The 18,373-nt window shown below is 39.4% G+C and overlaps 1 protein-coding gene across 1 annotated transcript; it reads right to left on the reverse strand.

Annotated features, from left to right (window-relative positions):
- Positions 1 to 782: 782 nt before the first annotated feature.
- On the reverse strand, positions 783 to 16,974 carry galnt14 (UDP-N-acetyl-alpha-D-galactosamine:polypeptide N-acetylgalactosaminyltransferase 14 (GalNAc-T14)). Its single transcript, XM_027138032.2, has 16 exons — positions 16,671 to 16,974; positions 14,106 to 14,275; positions 11,143 to 11,241; positions 7,674 to 7,741; positions 7,409 to 7,474; positions 6,840 to 6,961; positions 6,314 to 6,401; positions 6,103 to 6,187; positions 5,508 to 5,611; positions 5,114 to 5,240; positions 3,338 to 3,430; positions 2,841 to 2,924; positions 2,604 to 2,736; positions 1,794 to 1,913; positions 1,266 to 1,535; positions 783 to 951 (listed from the first exon to the last, which is right to left on the reverse strand). Exons 1-15 carry the CDS (start codon positions 16,800 to 16,802, stop codon positions 1,377 to 1,379), a joined length of 1,650 nt encoding a protein of 549 aa, XP_026993833.2. The 5' UTR covers positions 16,803 to 16,974; the 3' UTR covers positions 783 to 951; positions 1,266 to 1,376.
- Between the last annotated feature and the right edge of the window lie 1,399 nt (positions 16,975 to 18,373).

The following is an 18,373-nucleotide window of genomic DNA, read 5'->3' on the forward strand; positions in this document are numbered from 1 at the left end:
ACACACACACACACACACACACACACACACACACACACACACACACACACACACACATGGTGCCATAAAAAAAAAAAAATCATAACCCCACAGCACTTGAGATTCAGATTACTGACTGATGCCTGGATGTCCTACTTCAGGATTTTTTGCTAGAGAGCAGAATTCCTGGAAATTTATGGAAAGCTGCCATGAAGCAGAAAAGCATCTACACACCATCCCACTGCCACCACCATTTTTCACTGATGCTCTTGTTGTGAAATGCTGAGTTAGTTTTAGGTCCACTTTTAACTGATCAGTCCACACATCTTCAGCCTTAAAGTAAAGGCCTGGAGGTCATCAAGCTGCTTTCAGGTTCATGTTCCTGTTGGTTTTTGGTTCACATTGATGCTTCACATTGATGTTTAGATTGGACAGATCAAGCAGTGCTCCAGTTTAAGTGTGTCCAGTAAGGCTTTTATAAGCTATTATGTTTAGTAAGATGGACTGCATAACAATGGGGGCATTTACTTTTTCACCACATAAGAACAGATAACTTTGGATAACCTTCTTCAATAAATATAACAACTGCATTTTGTGTTTTCTTTAAAGATTTACAAACAAATTACTTGAAATACTTTAATGTAACAAACAAAATAAATAAATAAATTGAGTTTGACAAATATACAAAAAAGTAAACGATAACGAAGTAAACGATATTCACGGCACATTGTGCGTGTGTGTGAGTGTGTGTATATATATGTGTTTGTGTGTATGTTAATGTGTGTTTGTGAATATGTGTGTGTGTAGATGTGTGTGTGTGTGTTTGTGTGTGTGTGTGTGAGTGTGTGTGGGTATGGGTATGCAGGTGTGTGTTTTCTGTACTTCATATTCCCCATTGTTATTATAAAGATCTTGTTCGGGTTCAAACACATTCCCCTCGGCTCATTTCTGTTCTGTGACACTTCAGGGATCCTAAAAAAATACATACACAGCACAGACATATGAGTGTGGATCATAAACAAACAAGCAAACAATACCCTTTTCTTTTCATTATTGATTAGTGCAGTCAAATGAAATTCTATATGATAGATAGATAGATAGATAGATAGATAGATAGATAGATAGATAGATAGATAGATAGATAGATAGATAGATAGATAGATAGATATTAATTTTGTTGTTGATTCGTTTCCTAATAAAGTGTTAAAGTAGATGAGAACGAGTGCATTTACGCCTCACTGTATGCCTCATTACTGTGTTTGGACCCTCCCTCCTCCCTCCTTTACCTCTTCAGCTACAGACAATGTAGGTGACTGCAGGTGCAGCAGATGTGTGTCCTCTTCCCTGCAGTTCCACACAGGAGCCTCTCTCACGCTGTGACCTGAAGATGTTCAGGGTCAAGAGAAAGGCATTTCCCATCTCTGTGTTTGTACTGAGAGCTCACACGGGCTGATCACCAACATCCTGCTGTTCTCCACACCATCCAGAGCCATCTCACTGTCCAGACAGAAGTGTGATACCTGGTGCTCCAGGTGGGTTCCTGCTTTCTGCCAGTGCTTGGACATGGAAAATAAACACAGATACCATAAACACACAGGCGTATTATACTGTCTTAGATAATGATTCATTAATGTGGCGTGTGGGGACCAGTCGATTGATCAAAACTGTCAGATATTCCTATTACTCCTCCAATTAATGTACTGAAGACAAGCACAATAGAACAGATCAGTGACACTCGTGTCTCCTGTCACAGTTCTGCAGTCATTACAATTCAAATTGCTGTTTTTCACAAGACACCTGTGTGTTGGTGTTACCTGGTTGCTGTCACTGATGTTGCAGGGCGTGAGGAGGATCTGTGCAGCCGGCAGCAGGGTAGAGACAGACAGGCAGAAGTTCTGCTGGCGAATCTGCTGTCCGTGTGTATAGATCCACTCCTGAAACAACATGTTCATGATGAGTACAGGATTGTGGCCTGTACCAGGGACATGGATTAATTATATTTAATTAACTGTTGATTCAGCGAGGATCAGAACTACAACCAACCCTGGTGTTTAATACATTCATTTTAAAGAGCAAATTATAAACAGCTCTTTTCCCCAAAGGATAAATAATGGAGTTTCTTCTTATTTGTCTTGTGTCCATGTTGATCATTAAGTATCTTTGTCATGTCACTCCACGGTGGTGTTAATATGCAGCCAGCTCAAACATAGAAAAGGTCCAAAAAACCAAAACGGTTATATTTTCTCCACACAAATGTTTGTATCTTCAAAGCAAATGTTGTAAATGAGATGGAAATGAGATGCTCCAAATCTAAAAAGCAGCTCGGATTTGATCTTTAACACTAAAATTCGGTGTAAGGTTATCAAGGGAAAAACACACAGTGATCTTCTACAGTGTGATCTTCTAGAAATACAAGGAATTATTCAGGAACTTAGGAAATGATTAGATGTTAGAACGAGTGTCAGTGAGTTCCAGTGTGTTGTGTAATTTATAACATGAGGAAGATCCACAATGGGGTTGTTTAAGTTCTGTAATTTTATAATACATATGATAATGATACTTTGTGCTGTGAGGTTGCGGTGTGTCTGTTCTCTTTTTCCCCAGTGTGTGTATATGTGTTCTACCTGGTTTGCCGTCTTGGTGCTGATGCACGGGGTGAGTGTGAGAACTGGAGCTTCCTGTCCCTCAGCTTGCTGGGCTTCGAGACAGTTCTGTCTCTGCTGGATAACTCCAGATTTTTGTGATTTATCTGGAGCTCTGGAATAGATCATAGCATACAAATGCATTAATTAATCAATCAGAACAGTAATTGGACAGAGTGATAAATAGATATACACAACTACACAATTACACACGCTCACTTGAGCTCGGGATAGACGTTGTCCAAATACCACTGGAAGGATTTGCACTTCAGGCGCTTCCTCAGTTCTTGGCGACCACGAATGCTGCCGAGTAACACAACAAAAATGAGGAGGAAAAAACCTTTTACACACCACACACATTCCTACACGGCATGTTCACACAGTCACAGAGGCTCTGAAAAGGTTCGAGCATGTTATATAAACTCGGTGCTGAATCGTGCCCGAGTCCAAGAGATTCATGGTGTCATAAATTAAAAAAAGCAAAAACAAAGGGAAAAAAGCAAAAACAAAACAAAACCATACACGAGATTGCTGATTGTGCTCAGAATTAAAATAATTTTCTAATCGATCCCCAGTACTGTTGGCAGAACAGTTGTTTCTTATTGACACTGATGTCTCTACAGGTAACAGATGGTTTGTAGCGTGTTAGCCACGTCTGTGTAGCGTGTGTGCTGTGACATCCACCAAACATCTGAAAGTCGTGCGCTTTAACTCACTCTCCATAGGACTTGCCTCTGGCTGCAGGTCGAGCGGAGAAATAGTAGATTTTATACTCATCCATCCAGACCTCAGCGGTACGTCTCGTGTTCCTGAAACCGACATCACAGCTGTGTGAGATTTAAGTGTAAAGAATAGAGGTGTCTCTATTCACAGAAGTGCTTTACTGCTGTGTAAAGTCTAATGGACGAAACTGATCAGTAAAAAGCATCGCAAGAACAAACTGATTACATTTAACAAAATTCAGGTGATGAGAATTAAACCTATAGAACGTTTGTCTTTCTGCCATTTTCATTTTGTCGGAACATTTCCAGACAATAAAAACAATTAGTGAAGTAATCTCTCAGACTTCGAGTAGGTTCATTTACGATCTCTCTCTAGCTTTGCTGTAAAACTAGAACAGTAAGAGAAGAGACAGGACACAGAGCTATCAGAACAACACACAATGACAGGGGAACAAATTAGTATACAACACTAACGTACAGACAATTAACTGTACAGATTCTATCCCAAGATATGGGATTAAACTTCCTTCAATAGTGCATATACAATTTAAATAAAAAAAATATAGCTGTGATGATCAGGATCTACTTTAGACACAGGGCCTTGTATTGTGTGTTGTGTACTGTATTGTATTGTATTGTATTGTGTACTATATTGCATTGTGTATTGTGTACTATATTGCATTGTGTATTGTGTATTGTATACTGACTCTGTGCTGCTCTGCGAACACTGGGAGTTGTATTGTATAGTGTATTATATTGTATAGTGTTTTGTGTACCTTATTGTATTGTATTGTAGTGTTTTGTATACTGTATTACATCGTATTCTGTTTGTATTATACACTGTATTGTGTACTGTATTGTATTGTGTATTGCATTTTACACTGTATTGTGCACCGTATCATGTACTGTATAATACACTGTATTGTGTATCGTATTATACACTGTATTGTGTACTGTATTGTATTGTGTATTGCATTTTACACTGTATTGTGTACTGTATTGTATCGTGTACTGTATTATACATTGTATTGTGTATTGTATTATACACTGTATTGTGTACTGTATTGTATTGTGTATTGTATTAAACACTGTATTGTGTATTGTATTATACACTGTATTGTGTACTGTATTGTATTGTGTATTGTATTAAACACTGTATTGTGTATTGTATTAAACACTGTATTGTGTATTGTATTATACACTGTATTGTGTACTGTATTGTATCGTGTACTGTATTATACATTGTATTGTGTACTGTAATGTACTGTGTACTGTATTATATATTATATTGTGCACTGTATTATACATTGTATTGTGTACTGTAATGTACTGTATTGTACTGTTGAGTTGTACTATATAGTAGTGTGTAGTGCACTTTGTTGTGTGTTTTTGTAGCTCTGTGTTGCTCTATGGAGCACCAGGGTTTTGGAGGAACATTGTTTCCGTTCACTGTGTTCTGTATCAAATACATAAAGTCAAAACTACAATAAAAGCTTTCAGACTCTCTCTGGTTGTATCCTGTATGTTACTGTGTATGTGCCAAATCATATCTTGAATGTTTCCTGATACATGACTGTAGTATCGCTGATGTGCAGGTTTCCTTTAACTGCATCTGTTCAATAATAACACTATGTTACATAGATAAACAAGATTCTGAGTGTGTGTATCATCTTTTTACACCACAGTGATATGATCATACTCCTACAGTTCATAAACAGAAGCCTCTCTGTTGCTTGCTGATGATAATGAAAGTATGAATCAGGATCTTACTTAATATAAGTATTGGCACTGCCGTCTGGGAAGATGTACGGGTGTTTCTTGCGGAAAACATGTCCGACTCTGCTGCAGGGGACGATCTCCAGACTTCCTCCACACATCCAGGCTCTGAAGGAAAGCTCTAAAGGACCAGAAATGTGTTAGCAGTGTATACACATCATGTTCCTGCTGTGACAAAGAGGAAATGTGTTCGGGTTGAATTTTATAACTGAACTGAGCAGTTTGAGTTGAGTTCCTCGTTTATGTTCTGTTAGTAATAACATATATCATCAAGAACTAATTTAAATTAATGTCTATTTTTTCCTAAGCATGACTCGTATATTAGAGTAAAGATTCTATTCACTATGTAATGATCTCGACTCTTATTGGAGAGATTCATTTCACTCACCAAAGTTCTCTCCTCCCCAGATATCCATGGCCGTGTCATACTTCCCCAGGTGATTGAAGAAGGATTTGTTGATTACAAACAGCCCTCCAGGCAGAACGGGTGTCCTGGGGATTTCAGGATATTGAATAACGATTAACGGCTGTGTGTTCCTGCTGAATAATGATTACACACAGCTGAGCTCCACGTTCTAGCCCGAGGTCTGTGTGCATATTCTGATGAAAGATCAATAACGTTCTGTTTAAGCAACAGGAATGAGTTTTAAAAGTGTGTGTGTGTGTGTGTGTGTGTGTGTGTGTGTGTGTGTGTGTGTGTGTGTGTGTGTGTGTGAGATAGTGTTAATATGTTCTGATAATGTTCTGCAGTGTAAAAGAAGAAAGAGCTACACACACTGTCTTATAGAAAAAAACTGTTTTGTACTCTAATAATGTCGCTGTAAAAATATCTACAAAAACTGTATTTTTATATGTATGTGTCCATTGATCATATACAGTATCACGACCATTAAGAATCAGACTTGGCCTTGTGATGAGTTCCTTATTCCATAGCTGTCACATCTGAGAACTTCACACAACCCCTGATGCTCCTGATCACCTACTTAATGGGTTCTGTGGGGTTGAGTCTCTTGGCTCTCTTCTCAGCAGACAGCTGTTCCCACTTGAAATGGAGACTCCAGTCAAAACCTGTGAGAGAAAGTAAAAGGAGAAAGAAGTCATGTAGAAGTTATGAATCTCACTATGGGCTGTTTAACTTATTAAACACAATGTGAAGCTTGTGGCCATCAGGATGTGGATGAGTTTGGTTCTTACCACCCTGTAGGTTTGAGGAAGCAGCAACGTAGGAGAACGAGTCCATGTTGATGACGTCAATCACCGGGCTGGCGATACGGTTCGGGTCCTGAAATTATACAAACCCATGTGTCATACAGCAGCCACTTAAGTTAACCGATCATAAACTCCTGTTAATCAGTTTTCTTGTTCCTCAATGGCTGAACTCAATGTCCTATTAATCAGCACAAGGAGTTCAACCGTTAAGGAACAAGGAAAGAACGTTTCCTTTGCGCAAATATATGGAATAAATGTTAGCTAAAAATCCTTATATTCACTTGTTCACATAAGAGATGATGACCCACTTTAAACATAAACAAATAAGAAAAAGAACTTAAGTTACTTAGTATGCTGAAGATCACCAGTGAATTATTTACTCCACTGATTTGTCTTTCCACACATTTTACATCTCTTTGGGCTTCAAATTTATATCATATTTAATCCAGTATATACATATTAGAAATATAGTCTAGTTAATAATGCACAGTGTTTCTCTTTACTAGTGCACCTCTTTAATCCTCTGGAGCAGGGGAGGAAGCCAGTCTTTGTTGACCTCACAGTGGCTCTCGAGGAAGGTCAGGACTTCTGCTTCAGCGGCATCTGCCCCTCGAACCCTGGACCTGATCAAACCTGAGCAACAGTTAAGAGCTTGGTTACTCCATTAATCCTTCATCATCCTCCAAAACCACACCAGCTCTTCATCCTGCTCTCTCTGTAAAGACGTAAAGACGAATCTCACCCGGCCCTCTCTTCACTTCCCTCACAAGTTTCCTTTAACTTGCAGTAGGTAAGACAGCTTCAGCCAGGTTTAAGATGAACTTCATATCCATGACCAATCACAAAAGGATAAAAACGTTCACTTTTCTTTTTACTTTTTTAATAAAGAGCTCAGTTTGTCCCCTAACTAACCTTCCTAGCCTCGTCGCTAGGTTCACTACGTTAAGGTCTGAACAGGTGAATAAAACATCTTCACTGCATTGCCTCAATGGCTCCAGAAATGAGAAACGCAAAACATCTCCGAAACATCTCCCATACTAACTTCATTAAACTCTGAAATGGTTTCATTTTATAACCTACCTTCTCTTTGTTTATTGCGAAGACACTTGACTTTCGGTAATTTGGTGAGAAGAAGACAGTCATTGGCTGAAAGAAGAAAGAATATTTCAAATTATTTCAGTTTTTTCTTCTACGATCTACAATACTAGCCTTTATATTAAAGGCGACTGTGTGTGTGTGTGTGTGTGTGTGTGTGTGTGTGTGTGTGTGTGTGTGTGTGTGTGTGTGTGTGTGTGTGTGTGTGAAGGAACGAAGCAGAAGATTCACTGGTCGGTCCATAACTTACGATCCACACTGAAATCGTCCACCAGGATGATCTCATGGATCAGATGCACAGGCGTCCGGTTCAACACGCTGGCAGAAAGAAGATAAAAGACACAGAATTCAGAGGCAGATTAGTTTTTATTCTCAGACATGACAACTGAAGAAAAATTCTTTCATTAACAATATGTAAAAAGTGTCATACACACATACAGAGGACACATACACATACACACATACACACACTATATACAGGTGCGTCTCAATAAAAGTTCATTTCTTTTAGTAATTCAACTCAATTAGTGAAACTCGTGTATTATATAGATTCAGTACACACAGACTGAATGCTTAAGGTTGATTGTCTAATGAAAAATGTGAAGATAAATGTCTGTTAAGAGAGAGGCTGTTTCGTGACTTATTTACTGACAGGACCGGGTGGGGGTGGAATGGAGACAGACCCGTACGCAGGATAGCTTCAAATGAAAGGGGTTTAATACATGAGGAAGCCAAACATAAACCACACTACACAGGGAACTAACGTTATTATTAATGAAGCCGCGCTGCCAATGGCAACATGGCTCACATATATAGGGAAAGGGACAATCACACACAATGGGGAACAGGTGTGATGACCGGGAGGAGCAGATGACGATGGGGCAATCACGTGACACAAACAAACACAAACGCACATGGCCATAAGTCTGCGCTGATCCCTGACATTTACAGCTAAAACGAATAGGAATTATTTATCTTTGTGTAGAAGACAGCGTTTTTTTAAATACAGAAGTATCACTTTTTGTTCCTCCAGCAGTTTTTCCCCAGAACTCAGTGTTTATGATCCCATGATGAATTTCACCTGCATTCATTCATTTTTATGACAGATTCTGAATAAACTGATTGTATGGCTCCTGCAATGACACGCTGTATAAATGCTCTGGGTTTATCTTGAAATGTCATCTGATCAGAGTTTCATTTTTCACTAGAAATTCCAAAATAAGGAAGTCGGTAATCTGAACAACAACAGAACTCAGACCAGATACAAGCAGGTTTTTTGTTCCATTGTTCAAAGGGTAATAATTATATCCGTAAATCTCGTGAGACGTTGGACAGGCTGCTTCTACCTATATCTTAATCTGATCTGGAGACTGGCTAGGCAACTAAGAAGATAAAGACTGAAGCAGTAAAAAAGATGTGAGTTCAAAAGCAAAATTCTGTAAATCAGATTGTTTTAACAATTTATATCTCATACACTATACATACACACAGGGGCAAAAAAGTATTTAGTCAGCTACCAGCTACCTTAGTTCTGTGCAAGGTACACTTCAACTATGAGAGACAAAATGAAAAGAAAAAAAAAGTCATTGTCTGATTTTTTTTAAGAATTTATTTATAAATTCAAATAAATTTACAAATAAATTATGGTGGAAAATAAGTATTTGGTCAATAACAAAAGTTAATCTCAATACTTTGTTGGCATTGGCAGAGGTCAGACATTTTCTGTAAGTTTCCACAAGGTTTTTACACACTGTTGCTGGTGGTTTGGCCCATTCCTCCATGCAGATCTTCTGTAGAGCAATGGTGTTTTGGGGCTGTCGCTGGGCAACACAGATTTTCAACTCCCTCCAAAGATTTTCTATGGGGTTGAGATCCGGAGACTGGCTAGGCAACTCCAGGACCTTGAAATGCTTCTTACGAAACCACTCCTTTGTTGCCAAGGCAGTGTGTTTGAGATCATTGTCATGCTGAAAGACCCAGGCACGTTTCATCTTTAAATGTCCTTGCTGATGGAAGGAGGTTTTCACTCAAAATCTCACAATACAAGTCCCCATTCCTTTTTCCTTTACACGGATCAGTAGTCCTGGACCTTTTGCAGAAAAACAGCCCCAAAAGCATGATGTTTCCATCCCCATGCTTCATATTAGGTACAGTATCGTGTTCTTTGGATGCAACTCAGCATTCTTTCTCCTCCAAACACGACAAGTTGAGTTTTTACAAAAAAGTTCTATTTTGGTTTCATCTAACCATATGACATTCTCCCAATCCTCTTCTGGATCATCCAAATGCTCTCTAGCAAACTTTAGACGGGCCTGGATATGTACTGGGGGACATGCCTGGCACTGCGGGATTCGAGTCCCTGGCGGCGTAGTGTTTTACTGATGGTAGCCTTTGTTACTTTGGTCCCAGCTTTCTGCAGGGCATTCACTAGGTCCCCCGCGTGGTTCTGGGATTTTTGCTCACCGTTCATGTGATCATTTTGAGCCCACATGGTGAGATCTTATGTGGAGCCCCAGATCGAGGGAGATTATCAGTGGTCTTGTATATCTTCCATTTTCTAATAATTGTTGATTTCTTCACACCAAGCTGCTTAGCTATTGCACATTCAGTCTTCCCAGCCTGGTGCAGGTCCACAATATTGTTTCTGGTGTCCTTTGACAGCTCTTTGGTCTTGGCCATAGCGGAGTTTGGAGACTGACTGTTTGAGATTGTGGACAGATGTCTTTTATACTGATAACGAGTTCAAACAGGTGCCATTAATACAGGTAACGAGTGGAGGACAGAGGAGCCTCTTAAAGAAGAATTACAAGTCTGTGAGAGCTAGAAATCTTGCTTTTTTGTAGGTGACCAAATACTTATTTAATCGAGGAATTTACCAATTAATTCATTAAAAATCCTACAATGTGATTTCCTGGATTCTTTCCCCCATTCTGTCTCTCATAGTTGAAGTATACCTATGATGAAAATTACAGGCCTATCTCATCTTTTTAAGTGGGAGAACTTGCACAATTAGTGGCTGACCATATACTTTTGCCCCACTGCCCCATACATACACATACACACATACACATAAACACATGCACACATACACATACACACATACACATACACACATACACATACACACATACACATACACACATACACATAAACACATGCACACATACACATACACACATACACATAAACACATGCACACATACACATACACACATACACATAAACACATGCACACATACACATACACACATGCACACATACACATACACATACACACATGCACACATACATACACACATATACTTACATACATACACATACATACACACACACACACACACACACACACACACACACACACACATTATATACACATACATACATACACACATATACACATACACACACATACACATTATATACACATACATACATACACATATACACACACATACATACATACACATATATAAAAACATACATACACACATATATACTTACACACACACACACACACACACACACACACACACACACACACACTTACATACACATACATACATACACACTACATGACAAAAACTATGTGACCCTGAGTACTGAATCCCTGTTCCACACTCCACTGCTCTCTCTATGTGTGATACTTGTGTTATATCTGCATCTGCCGCTGTTTATCAGAGCTGCGTTCAGTACAGAGAGTTGTGAAGAGGCCATTTCACCTCCTCAGAGTGCGCAGTAGAGTGGAGCGTGCCTCGTTGTGGAGAGTGATCACGATGCTGGTGGACGGCAGCTCAGGGTCGTAGTGTAGTAACGTACACCTGAGGAGGAGAGAGAGAGAGCAGACGTCATCAAACAGCTTCTCCTGCAGTTAAACCACACAGTTTTATAGAGAACAGGGAGAGCCACAGTGTATAGATGTAGAAGAAATAAACATGTCTGGAGGATCAGGTTCCTTCAGATTCCATTAACCTGAAAGCCAGAAGAACTTCATCCTAAAACAATTAGGAACAACTCCAGAGTCAAATATTACAATCAAAGTTTTTGATGTAAAAACTGAATAATGTTACTGTGAAAATCAGAAGTGTGAGAAGAGTGCAGTATTATTTGAATGAATTATTTCAAGATATATTGTCTCATATAAAAAATATAGATTTATTATTTAACATTTATTTATTGCTTCATGTACTATTAACTCATATTATAGACATTTATTTAATTACATCACATCAGAAGTCCATAGAAGGGAGAGTAATGCATCTTATTTATAATATTTATTTAATTATTGCATTTAATCATTGATAATTAGGAAGTACGAGTTTTTATTTTTCATAGATTTACATCTTAATTTTAGATTTTAATAAGATTTTTATTAGATTGTAAATACTTCTATTTTAAAGATAATCTCACTTCATTACCATGTGTTCAGAGTAGGGATGGAAATGATGTGATATTCTACAGTTGAACAAAAGTCATATATTTTCTTTATTGTGACATGGCTGCAAAGAAAGAAAGAATTAAATAAAAACAATTTTAGATGTTCCAGAAATAGTGTAGATGTGTGAAAATATCCTTGCTGCTCTAGATGTGCTGCGTCCTGGTTCCTTCTCCCTGGAGGCATTAACACGTTAGTATGTGCTTCAGTTTATCTTCTTCACAGTAAAGAGAGCAGTGACTTCAGCTTGTTTTCTCTCAGCATCTTTTCTCTTTGTCTTTTTTTAGAAGCACTGAGCTGCATTGCAGTCTCTCTCTCACCCGCTGCACCTCAACAGCAAAATGATTCAACAACAATAATATAATATAATATAATATAATATAATATAATATAATATAATATAATATAATATAATATAATATAATATAATATACACTCAGCATGTCTCTGGACTGAGGAGGGAAACACACACACACACACACACACACACACACACACACACACACACACACACACACACACACACACACACACACACAGCAGCCTGTTTCCCACCGTCAGATAAAAATTACTAGTGAGGTAGACCTCCTCTACTGCGTGACTGTTTGAACCTTCGGACTACCCGCTGATTTGTCAGTGGTTCTGAAGAACCAGAACAAAACATGAAGCAGTGATATAATCATTTTTCTAAACGCTAGAAATAAACGTCGAGTAAATGTGAGACCCAGGCTTCCATTTTAACCGAGATCTCAGTTTCACCGATCGACACGTCACAGCAGGACTGGGCCTGAAGCCAGGCAGGAGGCCGCGCTAATAACCTGTCATCCAGTGGGATAATCTCCTGTTAAACAGCAGGCAGCATGTGTCTCTGCACTGAAAGAAATGAAGCCCTGCTCTGAACACGCTGAGGTCATTCACCTGCTTCACAAAATGTCAGATACACAACCTTACACCTCAATCCACACGGACATCGGCACACTTCTTCCACACTTTCCTGAGGTGATCACTAGAAATAAGGCTGCCTACAAGCTACCATGAAGAATATTAAGACACTAGAGGAGTCTCTGCGTTCAGGATCATTTCTCATGTGAGTGTCTGTGTAGCGTGGCGTCTAAGCCGCTAGCGAGAGCAGCAGCGGGAATCAGCGTGGGGTTTGATTGCTGCGTGCGGTGTTGAGTAAATCACTCTCAGCAAGATGAACCAGCAGTGACTCCATTTCCAGAGCTTCCCTGTAAAGCAGAGACTGTTCTTTTCTTTTCTTTTCTTTTTAACATTGTGTTGTTATGCTTATGTGGCCACTTCATGTCATAGAGCTGCAGCTGTAGCTTCTGCTGCTCTCTCTCATTTTCTGTCTCTTAGATCTGAGGTTGAAATAATTCTCTTAATTTTCTCAGATGCCCCTGCTAACGTTCAGGAGATCCGTGTAAACAGAATAAGCAAAAAAGGCACCATGGTAGTAAAACGTCTAGACATGAACATGAGACAAGATGAAACAGCAGAGAACAGAGTGTAACAACACAGTGAGAGAACATTTGTAGCTCATTTGTACAGAACACAGGATAGCACAGCTACTAAGCTAACAACAGAAGGGATCAGACAGTATTGGAGAGATGAGAGAAGGTTGGGAGGAAGTGATGGGAGTCTGTCAGCAGAAGGATTTAGCTGTAATGTTACAAGCTAGACGTTTCACAAGTATCTCCAACATACACAAAAGGTACAGTGTGAAGTGCATGGGGTACAATGTGGATACCCCTTTTAGTTGAAGCCACACGACAAACACACACACATGACACAAACATGACACACACACGACACACACATATGACACACACATTACACACGACACACATAACACACAAACATATGACACACATACACATATGTCACACATGACCCTCACACACACACACACACATATGACACACGTACACACACACACACACACACACACATATGACACACGTACACACACACACACACACATGACACACACATATCACACACACACAACATACACACACAAATGAGACACCCACATACATTCACACATGCACACACAACACACACACACATGACACACACACATATCACACACACACAACATACACACACAAATGAGACACCCACATACATTCACACATGCACACACAACACACACACATACTGTATGACACACACATACACACACACACACACACACATATGACACACACATCACACACACATACAAATAACACACATACAGCCTACCGATGATGGCGAGTGTCTTTAAGGGCTCTGTTGCTGGCGATCCTCTCGCTCTCTCTTTGATTGAAGCCATACTGACTGTAGGGATCTTGTCCTGGTTTCCACCGGTGAGTGTTAAGGTAGCTCTTCTCTTCGAACTCATCCAGGAGATCATCCCATTCTGTGTTTGATATCTGGAACAAAAGCAATCGTGCTTAACGATCAGTCTGCTGTGATCAGTCAGGCTTCTCAACACCCGGCAGCACTTGATGACTTGAACAAGATGGCTGCCACACATTCTAGCTCATGGTACTGCATGAAGATAGACAGATGGAGAAAAGGAGAGATAGCTAGAGAGATAGAATGATGGACATGTGGAGAGATGGAGAGATAGTGGCAGCAGGGTTGGTTGATTTGAGGGTCCCCCATACAGATTAGAACCCCAAACCTACAGATTGTTCATTTGTTTGTTTGTTTGTTTGTTTGTTTACATAAACAGTTATAACTCATACAGATTCCTCATGATCTCAACCAAAAGCAGTATACAATCTGAACAGATAATACGACCACAGCAGTCCACTGTACAGTAGATGTTCTGTAATGTGAATTCTCCACAAGTGCATGCTTTCCCTCCTGCCTGTGAGAATGTCATAACCCTCTGCTTTAAAAAAAAAGCGACATCATCATCATCTTTACACCCGGTAATAAAGGTGGTAATTGCAGGTGTCGCTTTCTTGAGATAGAGCGCGAATCGCGACGAGGACGAGGCATCAGCTCAGCTTGCGTGAAATCAGCTAAACGCCCGTGGAGTCTGGAGCAGGAGCAACAAACCTGACACTTTCATTACATTACACCTTCACAAGCTCTTTACCCAGCAGTCCTACAACTCAGATAACAGAATACAATACACAGGAAATGTACAAGTACAACAACAATTTCAAATGTCAGGACTAGGAGTGGAATAGAGTATGAATAAGTTATGAATAATTCATGGTATGATAATCATATAGCTGAGATTTGAGTCGAACACAGTTATCTGGATGACGTTCAATTATTTTGTAGCAGCTCTGAAGGCCTCTTAGTGACATTATGTGTCTAGATGAACTTCTATAAGATGCTGGTCGTCTCCTCCGCGTATTTCTTTTCCCTTCAGTTTATAAAAAGAGTAAACGAATAGAAAAAAAGCAACGTTTTAAAAAAACGATCACTGTGGTAAAATTAACACTGAGGTGTGTGAGCTGTTTTTAGAATATTTCAAAATACAGTCACAAAATACTTGGACAATTGAGTCCTTTATTAAATCCTGACAATGAATTCAAAATTAATAATTTGTCCAATTATTAATATTATTGTCAAAATATAAAAAGTACAGTAAATAGTCTTGACCCGAAGCTGCTCTTTTTCATTTAAATTTCATTATCCTGCAATCAACAAAGGAAGATACTGAGAATGATTTTGTCAGTGTTTAAATCTTTATAAACGTACAAGCTGAGGACATGCGACTGGGAGCGTGGTGTAGTGCAAGAAGGTTCTTCAGACTATAAAAATCTTTCTAGCAATAAGAAAAAAGTAGTCTTTAACAGCAAATTACCAGAAGGTTCTTTGTGGAACGAAAATGTATTCTTCTTCCATGGTACCATTGTGAAAACCCCGTTTTGGTTCTTCCAGGAACGTTTATATTTAAGGATGTTTTCATGTAGATTGTAGATATCATCATTTCATTGCACGCAGATTCGGTGTAATGCGTCTTACACTGTAGACTCGGTTTATTCTCTCCTGAAATGTGCATCAGGTGATTTCCATAATAAACCTGACATCTGTGTTATAGCATAATAACATCAGTTTGGGCTCAGTTTGGTGTTCAGCTCAGCAGCCTCCTAGTCCTCCTCCTCCTCCTCTTTTTCCTCTTTTTTTATTATTATTTGGGGGGGGGGCTGTGTTAAATAATGAAGGAACGGTGCTGCAGTGACAGGTCTGTTTTCTGCTCCATCTTCTGCTTAAAATACATCATCAAAAAATCCTCAGTAAAGGTGAAAGTGACTTTAATACCCACAGAGAATTTAATACATTACAGATAATGCCATTATGTTATGGCAAATAAGTCCACATGATATGCTCCTGCTGATATATCAACATTATGGATCTTAATGAAATAAAAATCAATGTAGCACCTTATTAATATAATGAAATGTATGTATGTATGTATGTAAATAAATAAATAAATAAATAAATAAATAAATAAATAGAAATACTGCAATTAAATGCAGGGTGATAAACTTTGATTTACATTTTATATATATTAATTGCTCATTGTCCATAATGAGAGAATTTATACTGTACATTATCAGGTCAGTGTTATTAGCTGCAGCACTTAATGTCCCATCTGGACACGAGCATTGACCTGCAGACTGTGTGTGTGTGTGTGTGTGTGTGTGTGTGTGTGTGTGTGTGTGTGTGTGTGTGTGTGTGTGTGTGTGTGTGTGTGTGTGTGTGTGTGTGTGTGTGTGTGTGTGTGTGTGTGTGTGTGTGTGTGTGTGTGTGGTCTCGTCTCCATCCTTCTCTGTTTTGTTCCCTGCCTGTTCCACTCACCTCATTCTCTCTGTGTGTGTCTTGAAGCTGCTCAGGTATTTTGCGGTTGTTCAGGAGGATCACATAAAGCAGAGCCGCTATCCAGAACAGAGCAGACACAGCGAGCGTCAGCTTTCGGCACAGCTTCTTCATTTTCTGTCCTGTGTTCGAGCTGCATCATCCCCTCATCTTCATCCTCATCCTAAAACAGTCTGAGTGCGCTGCTGCTGTGTGGAAAGCCAAAAGGTTCACAACGACCGCTGCGTGTAGAGGCTGTGTGTAGTGAGACACACCTACAGCCACCATACACACACACACACACACACACACACACACACACACACACACACACACACACACACACACACACTCTCTCTCTCTCTCTCTCTCTCTCTCTCTCTCTCTCTCTCTTTCTCTCACACACTCAAACACACTCTACAGCCACCATACACACACACACACACACACACACACACATACACACACACACACACTCTCTCTTTCTCTCACACACATACACACACACACTCAGACACACATTCGCACACGAACACACACTCTCTCTCTCTCTCTCTCTCTCTCACACACACACACTCACTCACAGACACACACACTCTCTTTCACACACATACACACACTCACACACGCACTCACACACACACATTCACACACTCACACACACACACACTCACACACTCACACACACAAACACACTCAAACACACACACACACACACACTCACAGACACACACAAAAACACACACATACACACAACCCCTCTACACTTCACTGAGCACACAAACACACACACCATCCCCAACAACCAAAATTTGTTCCAATTTCAGTTGTTTATATATAAATCTGGTTTCTAGTTACATTTTCTGTGTATTCATACACTGTTTTGTTGTGTGTGTGTGTGTGTGTGTGTGTGTGTGTGTGTGTGTGTGTGTGTTCCTCTTGTCAACTTAACACTCACGTCTTCTGAGGATAAACTACTAAATTCTATTCCCCAAGTAATAGAAAATTTTTTGTTTTAGATTAAATTACACAAATATGACTGCAACAGTGTTCTGGATTATTTGGTGTTTGTCTACAAAAAAACCAATAAATATAAGTGAATAAAAGCCTTGTACAGGAGGCATTAGCTTAGCTCATGATGCACTTTTTTTTAGATATTAAAACCAGAACAAAAGTTTAATCATACATATTTTTATTCTAATATTGTTTAGAATGGTGATAAAACTGTTAATATAATCCAAGGCTAACATCTAAGTGGGATGTGTGGTTAAGGCCTTGGATTACTTGAACGGTCATGAGTTCGAATCCCAGGTCCATTAAGCTGCCACTGTGGGCCTCTGAGCATGGCTCTTAATGCTCAGATGTATGAATTGAAATAAAATGTCACTGGATGAGAGTGTGTGCTAAATGTAAGTGATGTGAGGTAAACCTGTCTCCAGTCTGACGCATGTGTGGATGAGCAGCTTCACCTCACTCCATCTGAGGTAACAAGATTGAATGAGAGATGTACTGTACTGTGATGTGATAAAGAACCACAGAGACCTCCATGGATTACGATGATTCTTGACTTTATTTAAAAAGTGTAGAACAAATGATGACAAAGAAATGAAACACTCAAGTTATTTTTTTAACACAAAACAACCTCCACATCTGCTCAGTAACTTTTTTAAGCTAAAGAAATGAAAGTTAATGACCTCTTGGAGGCC

This window comes from Tachysurus fulvidraco, chromosome 9 (assembly GCF_022655615.1).
Source record: "Tachysurus fulvidraco isolate hzauxx_2018 chromosome 9, HZAU_PFXX_2.0, whole genome shotgun sequence".
In the NCBI taxonomy this organism is placed as follows: Eukaryota; Metazoa; Chordata; class Actinopteri; order Siluriformes; family Bagridae; genus Tachysurus; species Tachysurus fulvidraco.

Excerpts from the sequence above, each read along its gene's own strand:
- galnt14 (XM_027138032.2), bottom strand. The coding sequence starts at position 16,802 with ATGAAGAAGCTGTGCCGAAAGCTGACGCTCGCTGTGTCTGCTCTGTTC. Across the intron at positions 6,188-6,313 it reads TTCCTCAAACCTACAGGGTG|GTTTTGACTGGAGTCTCCAT; the intron begins GTAAGAACCAAA and ends TTTCTCTCACAG. Across the intron at positions 2,737-2,840 it reads AACGTCTATCCCGAGCTCAA|AGCTCCAGATAAATCACAAA; the intron begins GTGAGCGTGTGT and ends GATCTATTCCAG.